Source organism: Macaca fascicularis, chromosome 15 (genome assembly GCF_037993035.2).
Source record: "Macaca fascicularis isolate 582-1 chromosome 15, T2T-MFA8v1.1".
NCBI lineage: Eukaryota > Metazoa > Chordata > Mammalia > Primates > Cercopithecidae > Macaca > Macaca fascicularis.
In genome coordinates, this window is record NC_088389.1 from 71,987,120 (window position 1) to 72,000,117 (window position 12,998).

Here is a 12,998-nt window from a genome sequence, read left to right on the forward strand (position 1 = left end):
CATGATTGTATATTTAGAAAACCCCATTGTCTCAGCCCAAAATCTCCTTAAGCTAATAAGCAACTTCAGCAAAGTCTCAGGATACAAAATCAATGTGCAAAAATCACAAGCATTCTTATACACCAGTAACATGCAAACAGAGAGTCAAATCATGAGTGAACTCCCATTCACAATTGCTTCAAAGAGAATAAAATACCTAGGAATCCAACTTACAATGGATGTGAAGGACCTCTTCAAGGAGAACTACAAACCACTCCTCAATGAAAGAAAAGAGGACACAAACAAATGGAAGAACATGCCATGCTCATGAATAGGAAGAATCAATATTGTGAAAATGGCCATACTGCCCAAGGTAATTTATAAATTCAATGCCATCCCCATCAAGTCACCAATAACTTTCTTCACATAATTGGAAAAAACTACTGTAAAGTTCATATGGAAACAAAAAAAAAGCCTACATTGCCAAGACAATCCTAAGTCAAAAGAACAAAGCTGGAGGCATCATGCTACCTGACTTTAAACTATACTACAAGGCTACAGTAACCAAAACAGCATGGTACTGGTACCAAAACAGAGATATAGACCAATGGAACAGAACAGAGCCCTCAGAAATAATACCACACATCTACAACCATCTGATCTTTGACAAACCTGACAAAAACAAGAAATAGGGAAGGGATTCCCTATTTAATAAATGGTGCTGGGAAAACTGGCTAGCCATATGTAGAAAGCTGAAACTGGATCCCTTCCTTACACCTTATGTAAAAATTAATTCAAGATAGATTAAAGACTTAAATGTTAGACCTAAAACCATGAAAACCCTAGAAGAAAACCTAGGCAATACCATTCAGGACATAGGCATGGGCAAAACACCAAAAGCAACGGCAACAAAAGCCAAAACTGACAAATGGGATCTAATTAAACTAAAGAGCTTCTGCACAGCAAAAGAAACTACCATCAGAGTGAACAGGTAATCTACAGAACGGGAGAAAACTTTTACAATCTACCCATCTGACAAGGGCTAATATCCAGAACCTACAAAGAACTTAAACAAATTTACAAGAAAAAAATCAAACAATCCCATCACAAAGTGGGCAAAGGATATGAGCAGCCACTTCTCAAAAGAAGACATTTATGCAGCCAACAGACACATGAAAAAATGCTCATCATCACTCACCATCAGAGAAATGTAAATCAAAACCACAATGAGATACCATGTCACAACAGCTAGAATGGCGATCATTAAAAAGTCAGAAAACAACAGATGCTGGTGAGGATGTGGAGAAATAGGAACACTTTTACACTGCTGGTGGGACTGCAAACTAGTTGTGGAAGACAGTGTGGCAATTCCTCAAGGATCTAGAACTAGAAATACCATTTAACCTAGCAATCCCATTACTGGGTATACACCCAAAGGAATATAAATCATGCTGCTATAAAGGCACATGCACACGTATGTTTGTTGTGGCACTATTCACAATAGCAAAGACTTGGAACCAACCCAAATGCACATCAATGATAGACTGGATTAAGAAAATGTGGCACATATACACCAGGGAATACTAAGCAGCTATAAAAAAGGATGAGTTCATATCCTTTGTAGGGACATGAATGAAGCCGGAAACCATCATTCTGAGCAAACTATCACAAGGACAGAAAACCAAACACCGCATGTTCTCACTCATAGGTGGGAACTGAACAATGAAAACACTTAGACACAGGTTGGGGAATATCACACACTGGGGCCTGTCGTGGAGTGGGTGGAGCAGGGAGGGACAGCATTAGGAGATATACCTAATGTAAATGATGAGTCAGTGGGTGCAGCACACCAACATGGCACATGTATACATATGTAACAAATCTGCACACTGTGCACATGTACCCTAGAACTTAAAAGTGTAATTTAAAAAAAGAAAGCAAACTTCATAACAATAATTTTTGGTTGTTGTTTTTTTTTTTTTTTAAGACAGAGTCTCGCTCTGTCACCCAGGCTGGAGTATAGTGGCATAATCTCAGCTCACTGCAACCTCCGCCTCCCAGGTTCAAGTGATTCTCATGCCTCAGCCTCCTGAGTAGCTGGGATTACAGGCACCTGCCACCTCACCCAGCTACTTTTTGTATTTTTAGTAGAGACGGGGTTTTGCCATGTTGGCCAGGCTGGTCTTGAACCCCTGACCCGAGGTGATCCACCTGCCTTGGCCTCCCAAAGTGCTGGGATTACAGGCATGAGCCACTGCGGCTGGCCGATTTTTGTTCTTAATTTCAATTTCTGCTTAAAATAGACAAGAGAATCAATTTCATTCAGCCTCAATTAAAATTACCGCTAGAGTTGTAAATGGTTTGGATGCATCTTCAGGACAGATTACCATGTTTGAAGATTTTCCGTAATCAAAAAAACCAAATAGATATAAAAATCTATGACATTCTTCAACTTTTGCTCTTGAAATTATGTTGTTAGATGAAATATCTGTAAAATATGTAAATATAATTTTAAAACCTGACCTCATATTTTGTAACTTTGAGATAAATTATGAAATAAATGAGAACTTAAATGTTCTAAACTCTTTAAAGCCTTCAGGGGATTACAGCTTATATATTTCTTTTTTTTTTTTTTTGAGACAGAGTCTTGCTCTGTCGCCAGGCTGGAGTGCAGTGGCATGATCTCAGCTCACTGCAACCTCTGCCTCCCGGGTTCAAGCGATTCTCCTGCCTCAGCCTCCCGAGTAGCTGGACTACAGGCACGTGCCACCACATCCAGCTGATTTCTGTACTTTTGGGAGGGAAGTGGTTTCACCATGTTGGCCAGGATGGTCTTGATCTCCTGACCTCATGATCCACCTGCCTTGGCCTCTCAAAGTGCTGGGATTACAGGTGTGAGCTGCCACACCTGGCCTATAGCTTACATATTTCTTATTCTTTGAAGTACCTAAGACAGTATCTTATATATAGTAAACGACAAATATTTGTTTAATGGATTAAAACCAGGATAACAATAACAACAACAACAAAAAAGGAACGTTTTCAAGGAAGAGCTTGGTTACCATGAACAAAATTTTCCTTGTAAAAGGAAAAAGACTGCTAGTGTTTTGAGTTTTTAAGATGTCACTTTACAGCAGCATCAAATGATAGACAGTGGCCAGGTACAATGGCTCACGCCTATAATCCCAACACTTGAGGACGCCAAGGTAGGAGGATTGCTTGAGACCAGGAGTTTGAGACTAGCCTGAGCAACGTAACAAGACCCCATCTCCACAAGAAACAAAAAATTAGCTGGGCATAGTAGCATGCACCTGTAGTCTCAGCTCCTTGGAGGGCTGAGGCAAGATGACTTGAACCCAGGAGTTCAAGGCTGCAGTGAGCCATGAGTATGCCACTTCAATTCAGTGTGGGCAACACAGCAAGACTCTATTAAAAAAAAAAAAAAAGACAGTGGAAAAGAGAGTCTTCTTTTTAATCAACAGAAGAATTACATTTATCTTTCAATGTTTTATCAGTATGTTTTAACATCTATTCATCATCAAATATTTACTGTTTTATGCAGAGATAACAAGAGAATGTATTTGGTGTTACTGAATTTTGGTTACTGAATATGGTAATTTGGGTTTATTATTGTCTTTGCTCTCAAAGAGACTAATATTAATAAATATCTGAGAGAGAATGTGCTTGTGTGTGTATTTACACAACATAGCTCATGGTCTGTGTTTGTGTTGCCTTAGAATAAATAAATCAAGAATAAAATTTGCGTTGGTTCTAAATTAACTATTCTTCACCAACTTTTTGACCTTAGAACGAACTTTGAACCAACACAAGTTTTATTCTTGAATAATTCAGGATTTTATCTGAGTATGCCTAGTTAAAAACCTGTGCGTACCCAGCCTAAATATGGACCCATCCCAAACAACTGACAAAACACATAAAGAAGTTAACTACATCACATCTATTATTAACTTTGTAGGCATTACTCCCACTGCCACAATCACTTTATTTCCAGCATTAGGTGGTATTTAATCTCTCTTTTTTTTTTTTTTTTTTTTGAGACGGAGTCTTGCCCTGTTGCCCAGGCTGGAGTGCAGTGGCGCGATCTCGGCTCACTGCACGCTCCACCTCCCAGGTTCAAGCGATTCTCCTGCCCCCACCTCCCAAGCAGCTGAGATTACAGGCGCCCACCACTACGCCCAGCTAATTTTGTATTTTTAGTAGAGACGGGGTTTCACCATATTGGTCAGGCTGGTCTTGAACTCCTGACCTCATGATCCACGTGCCTCAGCCTCCCAAAGTGCTGGGATTACAGGCATGAGCCACCACGCCCTGCTGGTATTTAGTCTTTAGTCAGGTTATATATAAAGATACACATATAATCTATATATATGACGTAGATTGTTAATATAACTATTAAATATCAATGCTAAAGAAATAATGTAAATAGCTTCCTAATGAACAATGTGTCTTTCAGTAGATTGGGGCTGACACACCGCAATTCAAATTAGTTAAAAGCCTAGGTTAAAACTAAAAATAGTAGATATAAAGATGTTCTTATCCATCATAAGTTTTCAGCTCCTAGCAGCATAAATCCTATTTAGGTAAGTTATTTAGTAATATTCTTTATACAGAATTTAGCTATTTAATGGTATATGAAGATTACAGATGCATAAGCAACAAAATTTGTGTTGTAAATATTTTTAAATGAAAAAGGCAACAGGGAAATAGTTAGAAAAATTTACAAGGAAATAACTGAATCACAATTTAAACTACCTAATAAAGCTCACTTATGAATCTGATTTTTAAATTAGCTATACTTACGCTTGTCTTTCAGTAAATATGACATCCATACTTTGTGTTTCTCGATCATTTTGAGCTTTAAGCTGGATAAATAGTTAACACATAAGTTAGTAATAAATAAATACTAAATCAAATTTTTTCTTCGTAGGTTATTTTGGTTACGAACTAAATGAGAAATTATTATAATCATCCCAGTGCCACATTACAAAGTTTAAGAAAAAAAAATAGTTATTGTCTCATTTAACAAACAATACCAGATTTTTAAAAAGTCTTAAGAAGCATTGTAATCTCATACCAAAAATATTCATTGTACTTCAGTGGTCTGTCAAATTCAACATGAATTCAATTTATGTAAACAGCATTTAAAGCATGTATTGAATGTTCAATAAATATTTGATTAGTAATATGTTAAATTTAGAACCACCACAAGTTTTATTCCTGAACCATTCAGGATCTGAGTATAGCTAATTAACTACCTGTGCATACCCAGCCTAGAAAATGGATCCCCCATCCCAAACAACCAACAAAACACATAAGGTTTTTAACTTTTATATCTGGCATTGAAATTCTTTTTTTTTTTTTTTTTTGAGATGGAATCTTGCTCTGTCACCCAAGCTGGAATGCAGTGGCATGATCTCAGCACACTACAACCTCCACCTCCCGGGTTCAAGCGGGTCTCCTGCCTCAGCCTCCTGAGTAGCTGGGATTACAGGCACGCGTCACCACACCCGGCTAATTTTTGTATTTTTAGTAAAGACGAGGTTTCACTATGTTGGCCAGGCTGGTCTCGAACTTCGGACCTAGTGATCCTCCTGCCTCTACCTCCCAAAGTGCTGGGATTACAGGCATGAGCCACCACACCCAGCTGAAATACAATTCTTAATTAGAGAATTCTCCTGTGTTCTAAAGGTAAAAGTAACTAAATTATCATAGTTTTAGAACCCCAAATTTAGAAGAGTCATTTTATAAATCCTATGTCTTCATAGAATAGTCTTTATTCACGTAAATAAATTACAAATCATATAAATCATAAATTGTATGTTATTTTCATCCAAATGCTTATATTCAAAATAAGCTAGCTATCAACATATTTTATTGTTTTCTACCAAGTAATCTAAGAACACTGAACACAAATTTGTTTTTGTTTTATTTTAGATTCAGGGGTACATGTGCAGATTTGTTACATGGATATATTATATAACGGTAAGGTTTGGGCTTCTAGTGAACCCATCACCCAAATAATGAACACTGTACCCGCTAGGTAATTTTTCCACCCTTATTGCCCTCCTACCATCCCCCTTTTTGGAGTCCCCAGTGATATGTCCATGTTAAATACAAATTCTCATTTACCAATCAAAAATTAATATTATGTCTGGATTCATATCTATTCATTTTTATCCACTGGTGACAAAAACTATGTAAAGTTAACATTTGTCACACTGAGTATTAATCAACATTTGTGCATAAACTAAGCCAGAAATATTATAAACTAATATATATAAGGAAATGCAGATGGCACTCCCTAACTAATGTTGCATGTGACACCAGTTCAAACACAGTAGACAGTCACTACACATCCACTTAGGGGCCGGGCGCGGTGTCTCATGCCTGTAATCCCAGCAATTTGGGAGGCCAAGGCGGGTGGATCATGAGGTCAGGAGACCGAGACCATCCTGGCTAACACGGTGAAACTCCATCTCTACTAAAAATACCAAAATTAGCTGGGTGTGGTGGCAGGCGCCTGTAGTCCCAGCTACTTGGGAGGCTGAGGTAGGAGAATGGCATGAACCTGGGAGGCGGAGCTTGCAGTGAGCCAAGATCATGCCACTGCACTCCAGCCTGGGCGACAGACTGAGACTCTGTCTCAAGGAAAAAAAAAAGAAAAATCCACTTAGGAAAGCCAACTAACAGCAAGAAAATTTAAAAGAGCAACTAAGGGAGCTCAATGAATACATAATAGCGATATTTACAATTAGAGTAATATTCATCTCTATAGCACTTAAGGTTTTATCAACTTTTTCTAGATATAAATGTTTTGCTTTGTAGGATATGACTTACACAGATCAATTTGCTTATATTTATAAATTTTCTTACCATATTGTAATCATTCATTACTTCTTCCATTTCAGTGTTGGTATTAAGTTTATCTACCAACTAAAAACAAAAATACAAACAAACAAACACCATTCTGTTAGTCTTTACACATGTTCTCTATAATTAATAATACAGGTATTCAGTCTTACAAATAATGAGTAGTAACTTAAGTATTAATACTTTTTTTTTTTTTTTTTTTTTTTTTTTTGAGACGGAGTCTCGCTCTGTCACCCAGGCTGGAGTGCAGTGGCCGGATCTCAGCTCACTGCAAGCTCCTCCTCTCGGGTTCACGCCATTCTCCTGCCTCAGCCTCCCGAGTAGCTGGGACTACAGGCACCCGCCACTTCGCCCGGCTAGTTTTTTGTATTTTTTAGTAGAGACGGGGTTTCACCGTATTAGCCAGGATGGTCTCGATCTCCTGACCTCATGATCCGCCCGTCTCGGCCTCCCAAAGTGCTGGGATTACAGGCTTGAGCCACCGCGCCCAGCAAATACTTTTAAATATGTTCTGTTTTAAGATAAATATTGAGCTAAGTAAGCATGTATTATGTACCTTGCCAATAAACAAACTACATTTTTAACATGGATAAATGAGCAGTAACAAACTACTCTTCCTGCAAATTATATCTTGTAGACCCCTTTGCCTGCTCTGAAAAGATGGCTGAGCTTATAAATAAGGGTCTGGAAAAGACAAAAGTTTTGGAAAGATCTATCACTCTCTCTTCCCCTGCCAATGCCCCCAAGGAGAGAGGAGTGTTAGCAGATTTACAAATTTACACTAGCAAAAATGTAAAAAGATGTTCTTTATCATCTAATAATTTTTAAAAAAATCAACAAGGCTTGCACAGATAGAACAGTAGTAAGCCTACTTCAAAAAATTAGGCAAGGATATCAGTTGCCAACATAGGGTATTTACCTAGTGTCAAACACTATTCCATATATATTAACTCACTTAATTTTTACAGTTACTCTGTGAAGTAGATATGATTGTACACATTTTACAGAAAAACAAAATTAGGAAGTGATACAGCCAGAATGTGAACAGAAGGTCTACTAAAAACAAACTATTTGGGTATAATGTATATCACATTTTTCACTTATAAGTGCTAATAAGACCTAGCATTTATTGAGTGCTAACTATATGTCAGATACCCAGCTAACTGCTCTGTATCAGATATTAGCTCATTAAATCTATAAATAGCATATTTTACACACTAGTATTTCTATATGAATATGTCTAATTTGTTCCAGCATAACTAAAACTCCCTTTCATCTAATGTCATTTCATACCTTATAAAAACGATTTTTCTCGGCCCGGCATGGTGGCTCACGCCTGTAATCCCAGCACTTTGGGAGGCCAAGGGGGGCAGATCACGAGGTCAGGAGTTTGAGACCAGCCTGGCCAACACGGTGAAACCCCATCTCTACTAAAAATACAAAAATTAGCCAGGCGCCTGTAATCCCAGCTACTCGGGAGCGTGCCTGTAATCCCAGCTACTTGGGAGGCTGAGGCAGGAGAACCATTTGAACCCAGGAGGCGGAGGTTACAGTGAACTGAGATCACACCACTGCACTCCAGCCTGAGCAACAGACCGAGACTCCGTCTCAAAAAAAAAAAAACAACAAAAGAAAAGCAACTATTTTTCTCATATTTAAAACAGAACATCATTTACTAAAGAAAATCCCACTGAATAATGGGCTCCACAAAATGTCTGTGATGAATTGTATAGTCCAGCAAATTTAAGAATTACAAGAGGGCTGGGTTCAATGGCTCATGCTTATAATCCCAGCACTTTGGGAAGCTGAAGCAGGAGGGTCACTTGAGCCCAGCAGTTCGAGATCATCCTGAGCAACATAGCAAGACCCCATCTCTCCAAAAAATATAAAAATTAGCCAGGCATGGTGGCATGCACCTGTAGTCCCAGCTACTTGGGAGGCTGATGCAGGAAGATCACTTGTGCCCAGGAGTTCGAGGCTGCAGTGAACTACAATCATGCTACTGCACTTCAGCCAGGGCAACAGAGCAAGACCCTATCTCTAAAAAAATTAAAAAATAAAAATAGTCCAGGTACAATGACTTAAGCCTGTAATCCCAACACTCTGGGAGACCAAGGCAGGCAGATAGATCACTTGAGCCCAGGAGTTTGAGACGAGTATGGGCAACATGGCCAAACCTCATCTCAATAAAAAATACAAAAAAATTAGCCTGGTGTGTTGGCATGTGCCTGCAGTCCCAGCTGTTTGGGAGGCTGAGGTGGGAGAATCAATTGAGCTCAGAGAGTCTAGGCTGCAGCGAGCCATGATTGAGCCACTGCATTCCAGCTCAGGCGACAAAGCAAGACTGTCTCAAAAAAAAAGCCCAAAAAACAAAACAAAACAAAAAACAAACAAATGAAACCCATCACCACCACTAATAATAACAACAAAAACAAAAATAAAAAGTTATACTACAATCAGCAAAATTTTTTGATAAGCACAAGGTAACAATATCAAGTAGGTATATCATAACCATCCTAACCATTATGATAGAATGTTTATTTCTTGTAACACTATTTCTTAATAAGTGAGATAAAAATTTGTCTTTTTCATTAAATGCAGACACCGCTGCTGCTAAAGCAACTAAAAAGTTAGAAAAAAGAAAATTCTGACACTAGAAATTTCCATGGGGCCAATATTACCCAAGGATTGAGCAGTTATCAATACTGCCAGAGGGACTGTTTCTTCTGAAAGTCCACAGGTAGAAGCACCTTTGGTAGAACTATATTTATGTTATATACTCTATTTTGACAGAATGTACATAATATTTCAAGTAAAACATAGAGATGGTGGCAATTTGTATGTTAAATAATTAAATTTTAAAATTTTCAAGATGACAACACTCAATAAAAGTTTAACTTTTCAGCTTTTTGAGGAATTGCCACACTGTTTTCACAGTGGTTGAACTAATTTACACTCTCACCAACAGTTTATAAGCATTCCCTTTTCTCTGCAACTTCATCAGCATGTGTTATTTTTGACTTTTTAGTCATAGCCATTCTGACTGGCATGAGACGGTATCTCATTACTCTTTTGATCTGCATTTCCCTAATGATCAGTGATGATGAGCTTCTTTTCATATGCTTGTTGGCTGTAAGTTTATCTTCTTTCAAAAAGTATCTGTGCATGCCCTTTGCCTACTAATGTATTTTTAAAGCAGTAGTAAAAACTAATGAAAATATTAACAGTAAATTCTCTTAGAAAAGAAAAAATACCATGTTGTAGTCTGCTAGTTGTCCTTGAAACTCTTTTATTTCAACAGCTAAAGTCTCAGCCCTGCAAGCATAAAATAAATATTCATAAATATATACATAAGAAAATGAACATTACAAACAGTATGGACAGCTACAAATTTAGTATTGTTTAAGTACAAAACACTGAATGAATACTACATACTTATTACTCACCTCTTTTCATATGACAAATATACTGAATTCTCTTGATTGTACATTTCTATTTCCTTCTGAAGTTTATTAACTTCTGTTGTAAGTTCACTTATTTTACTTCTATTAGAAAAGAAATAAAAAGGTCGGCAATACTTTCAATCCAGAAAACTCTAGGTAAGCAAAATTTAAACTTTTCAGTAATATGTAACAATAATGTAAATAGTTTTGTGAAATTCACTAAAAGAATACCAAAAGTTTAGGTGGCTTATTTCATTAAGAATGAGGTATATCCCAGCTGGGTGTGGTGGCTCACACCTGTAATCCCAGCACTTTGGGAGGCCAAGGTAGGCGGATCACTTGAGGTCAGGAGTTCGAGACAAGCCTGGCCAACATGGTGAAACCCCATCTCTACTCAAAATACAAAATTTAGCTGAGTGTGGTGGCACATGCCTGTAGTCCCAGCCACTAGGGAGGCTGAGGCAGGAGAATAGCTTAAACCTGGGAGGTGGAGACTGCAGTGAGCCGAGATCGTGCCACTGCACTCCAGCCTGGGAGACACAGCGAGACTCTGTCTCAAAAAAAAAAAAAAAGAATGAGGTATATCCCATCCTATTCTACTCAACTGATGAGAAACTGACATAGATTCATTAAGAAAGATGAAATAGAACCAGAATGAAAGCCTGGTCAAACTAGTACATGCCATAGGCAGATGTAGGTGCTTAACTGTCATCATCACAGCTGCTGCTACCCTCTAGAGCACAGTTTATCAACGGTAGCACTAATGACATTCTGGGTCGGTGATTAGTACTTCGTGTTGAGAGCAATCTTGTACACTGTACGATGTTTACCAGCATCCTGGATCTGAACATCAGTAGCACTTCCTCCAGCCTCATTCGTGACAATCAGAAACATGTATAGAAATTGCCAAATGTTCCCTGGGGGCAAAATCACCACCAGTTGAGAACCACTGCTCTACAGCCAATTACACAAATAGCTAGAACTATTCTTTGATGTGGAGGCACAAATCCTGGGGGAGAAAGGCAATGCAATCACTAGGAATAACTATATTTCCTTTCCTTCCTTTGATTAAAAAGTGGCTGAATATCAGAGATACTAAACAACTGATGGCCTTACTATCTTTCTTACTTCTCTTAGCTTTGAGAACAGATGGGGAAAAACCATACTTTTCTTTATTGCCTTCTAGGAGTTTGAGACTCAAAAGGATCCAGGTACTGAGAAATAAAAGAAAACAGGGCTTTCAGAGCATGATGGGAGGACGGATTAAACAAAAGAGAAATAAAAGAGAAAGAAGATACAAATAATATGCCAAGAAGAAAATAAGGTAAAACGGGAAGATGGAGATAGGACAGTAGAACAAGTAACTGGAAAAATAGTAAGATTAAGAAAAAGTCATTGATTTAGAGATGCATCCCCAGAGACATACCCAGAGACATATAACAAAAGTTTATGAGGCCGAGTGCGGCGGCTCACACCTGTAATCCCAGAACTTTGAAAGGTGTAGGTGGCCAGGCTCGGGTGTGGTGGCTGGCGCCTATAGTCCCAGCTACTTGGGAGCCTGAGGCAGGAGAATGAGCCAAGATCGTGCCACTGCACTCCAGCCTGGGCGACAGAGCGAGACTCCATCTCAAAAAAAAAAAAAAAAAAAAAAGCAAGGCATAGGCAGGTGGATTACCCGAGGTCAGGAGTTCAAGACTAGCCTGGCCAAAATGGTGAAACACCCATCTCTACTAAAAACACAAAAATTAGGCCAGGTGCAGTGCTCATGCCTGTAATCCCAGCACTCTGGGCAGCCGAGGTGGGCGGATCACCTGAGGCTGGGAGTTCGAGACCAGCCTGACCAACATGGAGAAACCCCATCTTTACTAAAAATACAAAATTAGCTGGGCATGGTGGCGCACACCTGTAATGCCAGCTACTCAGGAGGCTGAGGCAGGAGAATCACTTAAACCCCGGAGGCAGAGGTTGCGGTGACCAGAGATCATGCCATTGCACTCCAGCCTGGGCAACAAGAGCAAAACTCTGTCTCAAAAAAAAAAAAAAATTAGCCAAGTGTGGTGGCAGGCACCTATAATCCCAGCTACTCGCAGATTACAGGCACGAGGCTGAGGCAGGAGAATCACTTGAATCCAGGGGGCAGAAGTTGCAGTGAGGTGAGATCCCATCATTGCACTCCAGCCTGGTGACAAAAGCAAAACTCCATCTCAAAAAAAAAAAAAAAAAAAAAAGCTTACGAATTAATTAAAATTAGGCCATATTCGTAGCAACTGACCAAATATATACTTACGTAAGACTCTGCACTGATTAACGTAACATAAATAAGTATACACATTTTTCCTTTCTTATAGTTGGTAACATTTTAATGATATGAGTAACACATTTCAGATTAATTACTGAAAAAAACATAAAAGATTATTTTTGGCCAGGCGCGGTGGCTCATGCCTATAATTTCAGCTCTTTGGGAGGCCGAGGCAGGTGGATCACCTGAGGTCAGGAGTTCAAGACCAGCCTGGCCAATATGGTGAAACCCCATCTCTACTAAAAAATACAAAAGTTAGCCGGGCATGGTGGTGCATGCCTGTAGTCTCAGCTACTCAGGAGGCTGAAGCAGGAGAATAGCTTAAACCTGGAAGGCAGAGGTTGCAGTGAGCTGAGATCACACCACTGCACTCCAGTCTGGGTGAC

General features: G+C 39.0%; 1 protein-coding gene across 11 annotated transcripts in view; it reads right to left on the reverse strand.

Annotated features, from left to right (window-relative positions):
• The window catches only part of IFT74 (intraflagellar transport 74), a 128,328-nt gene that overhangs the window by 83,652 nt on the left and 31,678 nt on the right, over window positions 1-12,998 (reverse strand). For all 11 annotated transcript variants that reach the window (XR_012424662.1, XR_006692692.3, XR_001485412.4 and 8 more), the window contains 4 exons: window positions 10,317-10,415; window positions 10,125-10,185; window positions 6,874-6,933; window positions 4,801-4,862 (listed from right to left, as the gene is read on the reverse strand). Coding sequence is in view for 6 of the 11 variants with exons in the window: in XM_015436486.4 (XP_015291972.1) it covers window positions 4,801-4,862; window positions 6,874-6,933; window positions 10,125-10,185; window positions 10,317-10,415 (282 nt within the window). In the remaining 5 variants the exon portion in view is untranslated. The remainder of the gene's footprint in view (window positions 1-4,800; window positions 4,863-6,873; window positions 6,934-10,124; window positions 10,186-10,316; window positions 10,416-12,998) is intronic.